The sequence below is a fragment of the Gekko japonicus genome, unplaced genomic scaffold (genome assembly GCF_001447785.1).
Source record: "Gekko japonicus isolate JY-2015 unplaced genomic scaffold, Gekko_japonicus_V1.1 scaffold282, whole genome shotgun sequence".
NCBI classification, from domain to species: Eukaryota; Metazoa; Chordata; class Lepidosauria; order Squamata; family Gekkonidae; genus Gekko; species Gekko japonicus.
The window spans coordinates 383534-400464 of NW_015159718.1; the positions used below are offsets into that span (position 1 = coordinate 383534).

General features: G+C 38.8%; 1 protein-coding gene across 3 annotated transcripts in view; it reads right to left on the minus strand.

Moving 5' to 3' along the window:
• Nucleotides 1-16931, minus strand: part of USP15 (ubiquitin specific peptidase 15) — a 110398-nt gene that overhangs the window by 70998 nt on the left and 22469 nt on the right. For all 3 annotated transcript variants that reach the window (XR_001482735.1, XM_015419512.1, XM_015419589.1), the window contains exons 2-6: nt 15952-16079; nt 15367-15497; nt 10277-10403; nt 8817-8962; nt 6765-6826 (exon numbers count right to left, since the gene is read on the minus strand). Coding sequence is in view for 2 of the 3 variants with exons in the window: in XM_015419512.1 (XP_015274998.1) it covers nt 6765-6826; nt 8817-8962; nt 10277-10403; nt 15367-15497; nt 15952-16079 (594 nt within the window). In the remaining variant the exon portion in view is untranslated. The remainder of the gene's footprint in view (nt 1-6764; nt 6827-8816; nt 8963-10276; nt 10404-15366; nt 15498-15951; nt 16080-16931) is intronic.

Consider the following 16931-nt stretch of genomic DNA (forward strand, 5'->3'; position numbering starts at 1 on the left):
GGAAGGTCGGTAGTTCAGCAGTTCGAGACCCGAGTGTGCCACATGATGGAGTGAGCTCCTGTCTCTAGTTCCAGCTCCTGCCAACCTAGCAGTTCGAAAGCAAGAAATTGCAAGTAGATAAATAGGTACCACTTCGGTGGGAAGGTAACAGCGTTCCGTGGGCCTTGGTGTTTAGTCATGCCGGCCACATGACCACGGAAATGTCTTCGGACAGCGCTGGCTCTTCGGCTTTGAAACGGAGATGAGCACCGCAACCCTAGAGTCGGATTTGACTGGCTTTTGAGCAAGGGGACCTTTACCTTTACTATAGATGGAACACTATGACTAGGGCAAGTGATGCTCTGTATTCTTGGTGCTTGGGGGGCAACAGTGGGAAGGGTTCTGGAGTTCTGGCCCCACTGGTGGACCTCCTGATCGCACCTGGGCTTTGGCCACTGTGTGATACAGAGTGTTGGACTGGATGGGCCATTGGCCTGATCCAACATGGCTTCTCTTATGTTCTTATGAGTTACAGAAGATTCTACGGATGCATCACTGGCAAACAAGATTAAAATAATTCATACCATAGTATTCCTCATTACTACCTAAGGTTGTGAAAGTTGGACAATGAAGAAAGCTGACAGGAAGAAAGTTGATTCATTTGAAATGTGATGTTGGAGGAGAGTTTTATGGATACCATGGACTGTCAAAAGACAAATAAGTGGGCTGAAGATCAAATCAACCCTAAACTCTTCCTACAAGTTAAAATCACTAAACTGAAGCTTTCGTGGTATGGTCATATAATGAGAAGACAAAAGTCACTGAAAAAAGAAAATAATACTAGGAAAAGTTGAAGACAGCAGGAAAAGAGGAAGCCCCAACATGAGGTGGACTGACTCCATCAAGGAAGCCATGGCCCTCAGTTTGCAAGACCTGAGCAAGGAAGCTAACAATAGAATGTTTGGGAGATCATTAATTCATCAGGTCACCATAAGTTGGAAGTAACTTGATGAAACTTAACATACACACACACATTTTTATCAAGGAAAATGATTTGATAATGTTAACTAGCTTATTTAAAAAAGAACTCTTACACTTATTTTAAAAAGAACTCTTACACACGTATATACCTCTGGGATCTGAGTACTACATTGTAGTAAAGATTGGCAGTTTTTTTGGTAATGGGAACTCCTTCAGACATTGATAAGTCTAGTGCAATTGTGAAGTGGAATGGCACTTTCCAGCTCTCCCATTGGTTGTGCAATGCACTCCCTCAACCATTGGCCCATCAACCGCCACTCAAGAGTACTTGCATGCCATTGGCCGGGTGCTGGGTCTGCTCCTCTTCCCCACCCCTTCAGCCACTGTGCCCTGTCAGAATTACTGGCAAATGGCTTTCCCTCTTGACGAAGACGCTTCTCCTGCTTGCCTCCTGTGTGGCTGTTGTAAGGAACTTTTCCTTCAGTGGCTGTTGTAAGGAACTCATTGGGGCCAGTCCTGACTAGGGTTGCCACTCCAGATTGGGAAATTCCTGGCTATTCTGTGTCTAAGGAGGCTAGTGTAAGGAAGCCAGAGTTTAGGGAGGGGAGAGGAGGGGAGGGGAGAGGAGAGGCCTCAGCTGAATAGAATGCCATAGAGGCCACCATCTAAGCAGTTATTTTCTCCAGGGGGAAAAGAGATCTGTTGTCTGGAGTTCAGTTGTGATACCCAGTGATCTTCAGGCTTCACCTGGAGGTTGGCTACCCTAGGTGTAGCAGTTAGCGCTTCAGAGCAGGGTCTGCCAGACCCAGGTTCTTGCTGTGGAAGCTGTGATTTCGGTCCACTCACAGACTGGCAATTACCTGTGTTTGTAAGATAGCTGTGGTTGTTTGTTTAAAATGTTCCCCCATAAGTTTTAATTGAGCTGTAGTTCCAGAGAGGGGCCTGCAGGGGTATCACTCACTGGGTTGAATGGGGCTGCCTCATCTGCTAGCCTACAGTTCCCAACTGCCCCAAGGCATCAATATAGACTCCAGCCCATCCAGGGAGGAGGCGGTCTTTGTCCTACAGGAGGTTAGGAAAGGCTTCTGCTGCCTGTGCTGACCAGCCAGGCCACAAGCCAGAGATGTGGGGGATCCCTGGGAGGCAGAAGAAATTCAGCCACTCCACAATCGGCTGGACTGGGGAATGAATGGAAGTTTCCCTGCTCTCTTGGGCAAGAGAGAGAGGCTGAAGCAGAGACAGAGGCCGGTCCAAGGAGAGATCCTATCCTGAGCCCACAACCTCCAGAGGTAGAGAGTACTGTGTGTAGAGAAAGAGGATTGTGTTTAACCCCTGTTGATTTATGCTCTGTTGGTTCATAGCGTGTGCTTACTCCTACAGTTGTGCCTTTGTGTGTGTGCACCATACTTGTGTAAATAGTTAGATAAATTATTTTATTTGGGCTAATAATCTGTGTTGTGCTCTGACCACATAGTCTCCCCCACTCTTCACAATACCAAAGGGAGGGGGTAGCCCAGGGAAGCAAGGAAAGGCCAGACCCTTGGGTTGCCAACTTTCCAGGGATCCACCAAAGATTGGGGATTCCATCTCCAAATAGGGATATTCGGCCAGAGGGGTCTCATTGTCCCTCTAAAAAGGCAGTGACAATTCAGTGAGTAGTGGCAGCAGACTTTAGGAGTGAGATACGCCCACGGGACAAGGGTGGGAGGCAAACAGCTGGGTTGTAAACTGGAGCCTGTTTTGCCACAGTAGGCAACCAAGCTTGGTTCAGACAAAGGAAGGAAACCCTTCGCAGGCCTTTGTGAGGAACTCATTGGGGACAGTCCTGACTAGGGTTGCCAGCTCCAGTTAGGGAGATTCCTGGAGATTCTCTGGTAGAGTCTATGAAAACCAGGGTTTGGGGAGGGGAGAGGCCTCAGCTGAACAGAATGCCATACAGCCCACCTTACAAAACAGTTATCAGCGGGGGGGGATCTGTTGTCTGGAACTCAGTTGTGAAGGTTGGGGCCTCAGACAGGTACAATGCCACAGACTCCACCCTCCAAGCCAGCCATTTCCTCCTGAGTAACAATTGTTGCCAATATCCAGGTGAGGGCTGGAGATCACTCAAAATTACAACTGCTCTTCAGGTAGCAGAGATCAGTTCCTCTGGAGAAAATGGTGGACTCTGTGTTATTATACCCTGTTGAGGTCACCAGAGCAAATTGACGCTGAGTGCCCAAGGTCTTAGCACTCTCCCAGAGCCTCTTTCTGGAGCTCGTTGTATTTATTTCCACAATGAGCCTTATTCCTAGTCTTTTATAAGTCTCACTTGGCTTCAGCTATGTGACTCTTGTATAAAAAGTTTCTTTCATAATTGGAGTAGCAATTCCTTTTCTGATGGGAATTGCACATTACATTGACATTATATTAATATTGATAATAAATCAATATATTAGTAAATGATATAATTTCTAAGAACACCAAAAGAAGTTTAACACATTGTGTCTGTACTGGTGGGGTATAAACTGCACATGCTGTGGGACAAAAACAAGAACACTGAGAGGCACCTGGAGTGCAACTGGGGAGGAAATGATTTACCTCAGAGCTTAAACCAGACTTTAGAAAGGTTCTGATGAGCAATTTTGGTGTCGGTACATTAGAACAGGCAGCAGCTCACTATTACCCCATGTATCATGGACATAACAGTTTAACAGGTAAGCAATGAGCATTGCAAGACAGTAAACAGCAGAAGAAATATATAGTTTTATCTAAACCAAATCTTTACACAGTTTCCTTGGAAAAGGAGATAAAAGTGGTTTGTTGCAACTAAAATGGTACTGTATTTAGTAACTGCTTATGGCATGTATTAGAAGAGAATAGCACTGATGATCCAAGAGAATCTGGAAAGTGAGGCTGCATGTTTGATTTTCTAAATCTTAGTTTCTTTTCCTTTGTTTTTCCTGAAACAATTATATCACTTATCAGTCTCACAAAATGATGAACTAATTATCTGCATGTTCAAATTGCTGACTGTGAAATATTCAAATTGATAAGCATTTCCAAAACTTCCTACAGCATAGCATAGCTGCTGTCCCCCTTTCTATGAACAATAACTCTGAACAATAATATTATAGCACCAGTGATAACATGTACTTGCAGCATGCGATCATACTATGAAAGGGCAGAATGCATGTCAGCATTTATTAAAGTACAACTTTTGAAATACTGCAATTGGTGGTTATTACAGAGGTTATATGTAACTCATTGAAAAGGCTTCTTCAGAAGGAAACCTTGTAAAGTAAACTATAATTCATCTAGCAGGAGATCTTTATAGACTCGGGCAAGAGTCTTAAATCTTAAAATAAATCTGGATATATCTTTTCCTCCTACTAATTCTGGAATACTGAAGTCATAAAGGTTCAACCTGAAATTTCTATTAGTGAGGAGTTTTCAGAGCAACTCAAATTTGCCACCAATTGCAAGGATCATATTTAAGCCAACTGCCTAGCCGGTGGTCTTAAAGAAAACTGGCTAAAGGAGAAAAAATACAAGTAAACCCTCATGGAATTAAACTTACATGATGTCCTGAACAAGAATTTATAATATCAATCCTAGTCTTTTTAATCAATGAAATTACTAATCAAAGCATCTACTAGAACTGCCACAATGTACAGTTCACAAGATTGTTTCACTACAATATGCATCCAAGGGATTCTAGGCTGTAAAGTACATGGTCTGAAGCTTAAAGATTTCTTTTTGATGCTATATGAGGAATGGTTCGATTACAGGAGACATACAAGAGATATTCAAACAAGACACTAAAGGGAATTTTGATGAGGTATAGGACCATGCATGTGGGTGTGTGCTACATTTGAAACAGCATGTTTGAATTGTCTAATGCCTCCTGATTACAAGTTGTATGCAATCCAAGATTTAAGGGTATAGCCAATAGTCGCAGGGCCTGGCAACTAGACATTCCAAATCTGCATTTTCAGGGTTATAATTTTCCAAGCACAGAATGCAAAGGTAAACACCATACAATCCCCAGATGAACACTATTTTAAAGATGGAGCCAAAGTCTGAGTGTATGAATGAATAATTTAGCATAGAGTATACTAACAGAATATGGCAAATGATTCCAAATGTATTGCAAAACCAAATAGACTGAATTCAAACTCTAAAGTGAAGGAGTTAAAGGGCAAACAAAGGTGAATGTTTAAGAGCATTCAAATATTATCCTTTAAAGATGCAACAGAAAAAAGTGCAATTTGGTTTCAATAGTACCTTAATTAGAACTGATACAACAAACTACAAGCACTCCCCCTAGAAGCAATGGTATTGATTGTTTTTTGCCACTTAAGGAAAGTATTTAAAATTATTCAAGGAACCAACCAATGATTCTGCATAGTTTACAATTTCTAAATTGCACACTTTTTCAGAGTCTTCCGTACTTTTTAGTTAAAGCATTATTATGTGAAATTCTACTTAGAAAAATCAAGTCTGAGCATTTTTTGTTTATTATAGCATCAGGATTACAAAAAGACATCTCTTTTCTTCCAGTTCCCCCCCCCCCCCCCCTGTCCTTTCCCCATTGGTGGAATTACAGAATATTTCAGGTCAGTTTAAAAGTAATTGGCCAGGATTAACTCTTCTTTGCTACAAATGCTTGCCTAACTAGCAGCTGCTGTATAAGATCTATGAATATATAATTACAAAACAAGACGTAAAGAAAATGTTTAAGGCCAGTTAAGTGTAGAATACACAGAATGCAGACTTCGTTCAAATTCCTATTTAGTCAATTGGACAGCTTCAGCTCTTATTGGAATAGTGTCCTACTTTATTTGTGAGATGTGCTGTTGGGGGGGGGGGCTTAATAGGAAAAACAAAGCAAACAGAAACCCTAAGTAAATAATAAAACCAAATTAAACCCCCAAAATAGCTCTGCCATTATATACCATTAGATTATGACTGGAATCTTTGGGAATTTTAAAAATCACATCTTCATTTAGATGTAGCAAGTCTGTTTCTAATTTACTATTGATGAGAAAGATTGCCAAAGACACAGTGCTAGGCCATCCCCAGGAACACTTAGAGGGTGTGTATTATCTTGACCAATAGCAATCTGAGCACAAAGCAGGATTTGGAATAGAAATTGCCTTATTTATGTTATTTAAAGTCAGGTACAATGCTATAGACTCTACCCTCCAAACCAGACATTTCCTCCTGGGGAACCATTGTTGCCAATATCCAGGGGACGGCTGGAGATCAGAATTACAACTGCTCTTCAGATGGCAGAGATCAGTTCCCCTGGAGAAAACAGTAAGCTCTGTGTCATTATACCCTGCTGAGGTTGCCACAGCAAATTCACACTGAGTGCCCAAGGCCAGGGAACCCGCCCAGAGCCTCTTTCGAGAGCTCATTGTATTTATTTCCACAACGGCCCTTATTCCCAGTATCACTATAATGCCAATCTGTAAAAAGAGAATGTTCATTAATGATCCTGCAGTTAAGCAAGCCACAAGGATAGTAATGTATGCAATGATTAGTGGCTATCTTCGCCAAATAGTAGATTTTAATGTTTAGCCAGAATTTCCTACTTTTACAACAATGACTAAACTGTAGGGCTGCAGAAAATCATGCCATGCAACAAATATAAAAGATTTCAACCCCATATACCCATGCAATTGGGATTATTGTATCAGTTCTTGAAGAGAAAAAGCATACAATGCAACAATATTTTCTCCATAATTCCGGTGTGCGTGTGTATGTGTGTGGGGAGGGGCAATAATTCCCCTGAAGAGAGTGTTTGCTTTATCACTTACTTAGGAGCTGAAGGACCTCTTGGCCATGTTCCATCCTCATTTTTCTGTTCTATCACTAACACCTATAGAAATAAAAAGAGAGACAAGCCCAAATTTATTACATATTAGGACCACAATACCGAACATAGTTTAAGGATGCTGAAGCATCTGCAAACAGTGTAAGATCTATTATGCCAGCAGTCAGCATCTCAAGACTTTTACTGAAATTATTTCCTATTTTAAAATAGCCTTAGCCCTGGCTAAAACAAGCAATATAATTTTAAAAGGAAGAAAGAACTACTTGACAAGGAGGCAATTACGCAAAGAAAATGTGAGTAATTTTGGTTAAGGAAACTGGTGTCACTATGAACATAAATACGATGTTCAAACATTTCCAGTTCCACTCAAATTGTTTCATCTGAGAAAATTTATAAAAAATATGGAGACAAATTTTAGTTATTCACCCACCACTTAGTGACTAGTTTACAGTTATTCCTACATCTTGATGAAGAATCATGGTTCAAGAGTGCAAAGACATCCTTTTCCATGTACAGCTTTTCTCTGTCACTATGTCTCACTGGTTTAAAGGGTGATCTAAGTCTTGCAACGAAGTCATCCCCATGTCTTAAAATTGACACTCATGTACTTCAAACTGTACAAGAATTTACTTTGTCCCCTAAAGTAATTATTATAAACTGGTACAGCAATAGTAGATAAAATACAGAAGGTTAGTTCAGATATACTGGTTAAGAAATCAGAGGTGGGGCACAGGACTACGTGCTCACTCAATGCAGCTCTTTTCTGGCGGGAATCATAATTCAACTACTTTTATAGTGTCTGCTAAAAAAGATGTTCTGAGATTTGAAATTACTCCTAGAATGGGGAAGGTTGAAAGAACAGATAACTTACCCTAAAGCAATGATCATCAAGTGATTCAAACAAGGCATTTTCTATTTGCACAAGAAAGGGAAAATACTCTCCACAAATTCCTCCCCCTTTCTGTCACAACAAATGCTGTTCCTGAGGATCCATTAACATTTTTGAGGAGAGGAAGTAAAAAGGGCTGTAACAGGAAAGCCTCTGCTCCTTTAGTTATCACAGTTTTCATAGATTTCAAATTGATTTCCTGATAGGGTTGCCAACTCTGGGTTGGGAAATACCTGGAGATTTTGAGGGTGGAGCCTGCTGAAGGTAGGGTTTGAGGAGAGAAGGGACCTCAACTGGGTATAATGCCATAGAGTCCACCTTCCTAAGCAGCCATTTTCCCCAGGTGAACTGATCTCTGTCGCTTGGAGGTAAGTTGTAATAGCGGGGGATCTCCAGTCACCACCTGGAGATTGGCAACCCTATTTCCTGAAGCCCCAGAAATATTGATAAAATGTTCAGGGCTGTGCATATATCTGAATTGTGCAGAATTTAATAAGAAGGAACCGTTAACATTTATCAAATTTGAAATTACAGAGTTCAGATTTAGATCTTTTAATTCTTTAAACACTCCTACTAAATAAAACCCTTTCCCCTCCTTCCTTTACTAGCAGATCACCATGCAGTATCCTACTGATTTCAAATTGACACTCTGTTTCAAAAGGGGTCTGGCTATAAGACACACAAAGTTGCTGTTAGGAGATAACTGTTACTCTTAGGAGAGGTTATTAAGAAAACAAGTCCCAAATCTCTTCAAATTCACATAATAAATTACATAGGATTGGACTCTAACAGTTTATTTCCGTTGGTGCCAGAAGCCTTCCACTGATGCAAAGGACTTCTTAATTGGTTGGCTTTGCATTAGCCGAACACTCCTTGCCTTGGAGATATGCACTGGCACTTTTCACCAATTGCTTCCCCTCCCACAGTAGGCTTCTCTGTCATAACAAATGTCTGATTCCAACTGAAAGCTCTGCATTCTGACCTATGGTTTATTTGCAGTCAACAAAACATGGAAATGTGTAACCACACCTTCATAATGGTGCCCTGCATATTAATAGTACCATCAATATAAAATGTAAACAGAAGAGGATATGAAAACCCCAGGATATTAATTATTATTATATAGGAAAATTAATTATCTCATACCTGTCCCTGGTACAAACCAGCATCCTGTATTGTACTGTCTGGTTTATTCAATGGTTCAAATGTGTTACTCATGTATTTGTTCCACAACCTGGTCTCTTTTTCATCTGGAATACTGAAGATTTTCCTTATTTCTTTTTCAATTGTATCTATATTGACAGAAATAAAAATCTTAATGTACAGGTTGTGATGTGCATATATCAGGAATTGATTTACATTTATCTTATTACAGAAGATAGAAATCTACATGTAACTCAATGCATGATATTAAATACAGAGACCATAACTAGCAAACCATCCCATGTAACAGAAATATTACACATGCAGAGATAAGCTGGGTCTATCTAGAAACCTATTCAGTGGCAATACTTAGTTGCAACAACCACCCATGGTTTGTTGCTATATGAATGAGCCAGGGAAATCCTTAGGCTCACATATTCTCTTCTGCTTCTTCCCCTACAGTCAGCTGATTAGATTTCTGTGACAAACCACAGTGTATAATTATACCCAACCACTGTTATTTGCATACTTCCCAGCAAACTAGGATTCCAGACCAGTACAAACCACAGTTTGTGTTTTAATGTAACAACACAAGAGAGAAGAAGAAGAGGAGGAGATTGGATTTATACCCCACCCTTCACTACCCAAAGGTGTCTCAGAGCGGCTTACAAACTCCTTTCCCTTCCCCTCCCCACAACAGACACCCTGTGAGGTAGGTGGGGCTGAGAGAGCTCTTGACAGAAACGGCTCTTTTTCAAGAACAGCTGTGCCAGAGCTACGGCTTGCCCAAGGTCATCCAGCCAGGTGCAAGTGGAGGAGTGGGGAATCAAACCCGGTTCTCCCAGATTAGAGTCCAAGCACTTAACCACTACACCAAGCAGCTATAGTCTTTCATTAGCAACACAGCTGGGGGAAGAATAAGACAAGAAAAGGAAAGCATGATCCTGAGCATCCTTTGCATAGTGACACACCCAGACTGATATCTGAATGGGTACCTTGAGTAAAAAGCAATTAACTTTCTTAGACTGACATCCTTTCATTTATGTTTAGAAGCTGATGTCTGAAAATGTTCTCCAGCTATGACTAAACAAAAATCATCACTATCTACTGAGAATGCAAAATATACAGCATATTTATATTTACACACACACACACACACACATTCCACCAGAAGTTATAGTGTTAGGAAGAATTTAAATGAAAGCTTTTTAAAAAAGCACATGTAATATTATAAGTATTGTGATGGTACAAGAAAACATATTTTATAAAAGCACCATTTTTTAAAGGGCTAAACTAGGAAAAGCAGTACTGAAATAACTGGGGCTTGTGAACAGCAGATCTAAAGGGATATCTGAACTGTGATAAAAATCTCTAAAGTCTGTGTCATAAAACTAACCAAAGTCATGGCTTGAAAGACACTGCATAACCACTTAGGGTTATAAACTATGTAACAATCGGCATACCTATTGTGTCAGCTTTACTAAATCTTCTTGTTACAACATTGTTCATATTTCCATTTTCACATAATTTTAATTCTGTCAAATATACTTCTACTTTGCAGTGCTTCACAAACATACCCTGTTCAACCACCTGGAAAATAAACAGATCGAAATTGATTATTAACTGGAGCAGGGTATTTTAATTCCTCAAAGCATATAACAATGCTTCAGAAAGTAATATTACAAAATATTAACTATTCCAATAGTCAGCTACATTTTTATAATTTGATAGTTTGTAACAATCTGGAAATTGTTATGATAGAATTTAAAGGTCACAGAAGGTAGGTGATCAAGAAGCTCTTTTCAAATTTGAATAGTTATAGTTTAAGACACTCCCCAGCTCTCTTTTAATATTATCAGTAACCCAAATACCAATATAAGGTACAAAGATATAGCAAAACAGTCTACACCAGGAAAAACTGCTATTTTAGTTTGCTGGTTTTCTAGTAATGGATATCTTAATATTCAGCTTTATCTAAGAAAACAAATTTAATTCATTCTTTATCAAAAGTTACTAACAAATGATAAAACTTGCAAATTGAAATAAGCAGAATATATTCACAATCACCTCTTTTATATTTCCATATGATCTTCTATGCTGTAACTGCATAAGTCAGCCATGTAAACTGTCCTGAAAATAGCCATCAGCCTGATATGTGATACATCAGACAAATATGGTAAAGGAGGAGGTACCAAGTAACTGCTAGAAGTCATATGCTATACCAACAGAGAGAACATACACTCACTTAAGGAGAAGGGCATATTAATAAACGTTCCAGGTATTCAGGAGCTTGCCTTGGACATTTAAGGGAAATGGGAACTTATTTTATAGAAGCTGTATACACAACTAGATTTGTATTCACTGTCCCTCTTGTAGATGTAGTAGGGCTGGTGAAAAGGAATACTATCCTATATTACTATAAAAACAATTTACTGCTGTTGCTAGGGTTACAATCAGAGCTGTATGTATGCTATGATTCCACTGAAGTGTTGGAAACACTGTAAACTGATGTTTGTTTTAGAATTCAGCTTCCTAAGAATCTTTACTTTTTTAAGAGCCTTATTTCTTTCTGGCATGTGGACAACAGGTGAAGTCTCAGAAACTATAGTTTCTGCAGAATTCTTTGCACTTTCCCATGACTAGCAAAAACAGAATTTTGTAAACTAGTAAAAGCTATATTTTTGTCACAATATAGGTTACTTTAGAACAGAAGTTTGATTGTTGTTTTTACTTGCAAAATACACACAGCCCTGGTTACAACTGAGAGATTGGAAAGGAACTCGGATCAAGTATTGATACTCTATTATTACCACCACATGGTTAATAGGCTTAAATAAAACTGCATCAGGTACCACCCAGTAACTGGGACGTTATTACAGCACTAACTTAATTCAAGTTTTCAAAAGTTTTGCACAAGAGAATTCTATCAGGACAACCCAAGAATTCCTTATGCATTCAAGAACTCTGACAAGCACATTGCCTCTTGAATGCAGGCTTCCCCACTGATTTTAACCAGAGAAAGCACACATCATAATCAGCATTCTCTGACAAACAAATAAGAACATTAATCACATCACTGATATTTTAGAGAGAGAAAGATAACATTAGTATGCTGCATAGTAACAAAAAGGAAGAGTATTTAATTGCAGCTACATGAAGGAACATGTCATCTGTTACTTTGACTCTGAGATATACACACACACACACACATACATATATATATATCCAGTGAAAAATATGGCAGACAACCTACATTGTTGAAAGTAAATTTCTGATACTATTACCATTATGTTTCTCAAAATTATTAATTTGATAAATATTGCCCTAGACAACCGGGTGAACCCCCAGTTTCCCCTTCAGGTTTAAGTGTTACACATTCTTTGAGGATGTAAAATAAGCAAAGACAGCTCAATGTCCAGTTCCAACACACAGCCCTTTTAAAAATTAGATTTAGTTCTGAAGTTGGGCTGTTGGGTTCCTCCCTTCCTAACTTAGAACTAATAGTTCTTTGTCTGGTAGGAAGAAGACAATGCCTGTCCTGTGTTAGACAGAGTTGCAGGACTGTTTCTACCACAAGCTTTAATCTACAAGACCAAACTGCAGGAAGAAAGCACCCTATGCACAGCCATGCAGCTGCACAACAAGCGTTCTTCCTTCCTACCAGTTTACAGCTGTAGCACTATGCACACTTACTTGGGAATAAGTCTCACTGAAACTCATTGGAACGTCTGAGGCAGCATGTGAAGAATTAGGCAAATATATTCCAATGCAAGGCTGCATTAAAAATGGTCAGTATGGGTGCAGCACTGTAGAGACAGCCAAGTGGTAATGGTACCTGGTTTCTAGACTGGCAATGGCTGGCTCCCTCCCTGCTTTCTGGAAATGCAAGAGGACACAAATGTAGTAGAGAAGCAAAGGGTAGTGATGGAATGCAAAGGGCTAGAGTACTAGGGAAGGGTCACATGAACACAGAAGTTCTTCACTAATGATGTTATTGCTGAACTGATGATTTACACTATGGTATCAAAATAGTGAACTTAAAAGGCACAATGCAGAACAGCCTCTTTAAACATGATTTCTCACTGCTATCAAACTGACTTTATGCACTCAGGCTCATCTGGAAAGCTGGAAGATGAGTAGTGGGTATGGCTTACTCCAATCTAGTGGCTCCTTTTTCTGCTCAGATTCCCTCCTCCCTTACTTAATATGTTGGCTAACACCTTTCTTAAGGGCAGTAGGTAGTTCATCCATCTTAACTGAGACCCAAGCACAAGTTCTTCAGTCCAACCCAATCTGAACTGGCAACGAAATCTGTTGATGTTGTTTCAGAGCAACATGTTTATAACCTCACAAAAAGTCTGGAGACAGAGCTTGTGACCAAACTAGTAATTTCTTTTTCTACACCCTGCCAGATGTGTTTATGCTACATGTGGGATCCAAAAAGCCTGGTGTCATTTCACGCCTTAGTAAGCATTAATACAGGGGAGCTTTTTGAGCAATACTGCTAATTAAGATATACAACTTCCGATTGAGGAAGCTTAATTTAAAAATTAAATATACTAGATACTAAACAAATCTGAGACAGGGTTTCTTCAAGCATTAAAATAAGGCATGAGATCAAAATCATATCCAGAATGAATCCCAAGCAGTGTTCCCTCTAAGCTGAGTTAGTGTGAGCCAGCTCACAGTTTTTTAGCCTCCGGCTCACACATTTTTGTCTGAGCTCAGGAAGGAGGGCTCCAGAGCAAACTGATTTATGCAGTAGCCAAATCGCTTGCTCACAACTCTAATGCTAGCGGCTCACAAAAGTAGAATCTTTGCTCACAAGATTCCACAGCTTAGAGGGAGCATTGATCCCAAGTATACAATACATTAATACACTATGGAGTTCCATCACTGGAGAATTGAACAACGCTATGGGGGAGGGGAAGTCAAATGAGCAAAAGTAACGCCGTCTCCTTTGATAGCAATACGTAAATAACTCAATATGTTAAAAAGCCTATTTATTATGACAGGCATTTACAGTTATACGCTATTAACAGTTCCCATTTTGTCTACTATTACGAACAGGAAAATCAACTAAGAACTATGAAGCTTAGCTCACAGCTCATGCTGATATTTTCAGTCATACCTGATGCTGCTCATTTAAGCCACAGTATTTGTGCTGAGTTCAGAAGAACTGTTTATCTCTTTAGAACAATCAAAAGACATAATTCATACATGTCAAACCATAGTTAAGGAAGTCTGTGGTCTGGCATGCAGATGTGGACTTTATTCTATGAAAGTATATGTTGGAACAAAATTCTGTTGATCTTTGCTGTGCCACAATACACTACAGGTAGGAGAGGATCAAAGGTTCTGTGTAAGCTTAGAAGTACAGACATAGAGAAATTATCCTATGATAATTTTCAGGAAAGCAGTGCCCTAGTAGACAAGTAGTAAAATAAAGCCAGTGCCTGGGAAGAAATGGGGGAGAGTGCCATGGAAAGGAAGAATGTAATAAAACTAAAGGAATATCTAATAAAGGGAGATTCCTATACAGTCTGATACTTCCAAAAATATCTGAAAATATTTTAGAATAATGTGCACTGGTGCTGTTAGAATGAGATGCTATATATAAGGTGTAAAACTCTTAAGGTGTATGGTCTGAACAAGTGTAAACGAGGAAAAGCAAAACTGAGTACAATACTCTTTCCATTTGTAATTAATGCTATTTGACTATCAAGAAAAACATGAAAGGGTTAAAGCATTTAGTTTAGATATATCCATACAATAAGCAACTTATCAGGGACTGCTGAGAAATATTAAACTACAACTGGAATCAAGGGCTTACTGTGTAATAAGAAACCTGGGGGCATAGCTCAACCCAGGGGGGTTGCACACCCTCTCTTCCCTGATTTCAGAGGGTTCTACAGCTGTCAGAACCAGACAGGGAAACACATGGGACTGCTGTGGAAAGAGGGAAAGTCCACTGCTTGATTATTACTTGGCTTGTGGTTGGCCTGTGCTTCTGTGAATCCAACATCATTTAATGCTTTGTAAAATTCAGTTATATCCAAATTAAGCACTGGGAAACTGGACAATGAGATATTCCTTTTACTACTTATGGCAGTAAGAGGCTACTATGAAGGCAACACGGTGATTTTTTTTTTTTTTTGCATTTTCTTGCATTCAAGTTTTACAGTTATTCTAATCTTATTCCTTAACTTCACACATTACTATGCTTTTTGCCATTTGGTTGTCTTATAAATATCAAATAGCTGTTATCACACTGTTTTAGGGTTACATTTGCTTTGCTATGCCAAAGCACAGCAAAGCTGTATGAAATTGATGGCATACTAGTTGTTAGAATACAGTTTAAATAAATATCTTCTTTTTTCCCCCTTTTGTACTCAAATAAATTAACCAAGCCATTAATGAATAACAAAAATCAATGCCAGTGATCTGCTCAGTTAAGCTGCAGAAAATGCAAGGAAATACAGGAGTGCTGAGTTGAATAAACAGTATTTTTAGGACTATATGGCATATATTTCAGGCTCAGTATAAGTAGTACCTTGCGTGCAATTGGTTCTTGGCCTTCCAAGAGAGTATACCAGCTGACTAGCTTATTCCAGCCTTCAGTTGGTAAAAGAATGTAGTCCAGCTCATCAATAAGATGTTCTTTAAGAGACTGACAATCACCATCTATAAGAAAACATTTTTTACATTCAGTTATGGAAACATTTAGACAGTTTAATTTGGTCATACTTTGAAATAAATTATTTTACACCGAAACATAATAGTTTGAAACAACTGAAAAATACTTACAATATCTATTAACAGAGTGAAGAAAGTTCAGATCTGTCATAACACATCATCTTTATTGCAAAGTACTTTAGCAAGATTTAAAATAGCACATCTTTAGCATAAAAAGGCAATATTATTTAAAAAAAACTAGTGAGAGCTTATCCTGCCCGTTTGTTTTCTTTTCCTTCGTTTCAATGATCAATTCCATTCACAGATTTTCATCGAATATTTAATTTTCATGAACTGTCACAGTATGTTACATATATTCTGCAACTTCTGTGTTGCAGGCTGAGGTTTCTGGAAAAAATCATAAATACTTATCCTGGTTTTTATATTGAATTTAATACATTACCTTTGAGAAGTCCTGAATTATCAATTGGACCTGGGTAAACATTCTGATCTCCCATCTGATATTTGTCCCAGCTGTCAAAGCCAACATATTTTTTCCACTGTTTGAACCAGCGACTATCGACTAAATACCTTGAAAAGAAGGAATATGTGAATATTATTTAATAAGGTGAATTAAGTTTCCAAACTGTATCACCATATTTGTATTAAACAAATTTGCAAAATCTAAATCATTAAAGCACACAATTTGTTTTTGCAACATCTACATATTTGAGGCAAAATGAATTGTGCCATCTTTCTGTTATAAACTTCCAGTTTGTCACAAGGGGCTATCAATGTACATATAATTATTTTTACACACTAGCATTTAAAGCCTTCCAAATTAGTTCATTATGCCATATAGTTATCTCCTTACAATATGATTACTTGTAATGAATCAAAAAAGTTGTCAAGTGAAAGATGTTATTAAAAAAGTAACTGTGCAATTGTCAGATTTCTAAAGCCATGCAAACATATATGCTCCAAGGTTTCTGTATCTTCATGTGAGGTGCTAAAAAAGTAACATTTTCACTTCTACACAAATCACCAACATTACAGCACAATTTGAATAAATCCTTGAAAGCCCCTTGTCTTGTAGTCAGACTCCTAAGCAATTCCAATAACTAGTCACCAGTCAACCCAACTAGGACTAAGTAGCCATTAGCCAATATTCATATCCAGGCATAACAATGTGGCAAATACAAACAGGACTAGACCAAATTTAAGCAACTAAATTATCCCTTAGTTACCCAGAATTCAATCCATCCAAAATACTCAAAACATGTCAGCACAAACCCAGCACAAAACATGTCAGCACAAACCCAGGGAGATCCATGTGTCCTCCTCTATCACTACCTTCCACCAGGTGTTCATTTGGTGTTTCCTTATCGACCCTCCTTTCTGTTTGGGTTCGTAATTGTTGTTACATATTTTTTGTTCTTAAAG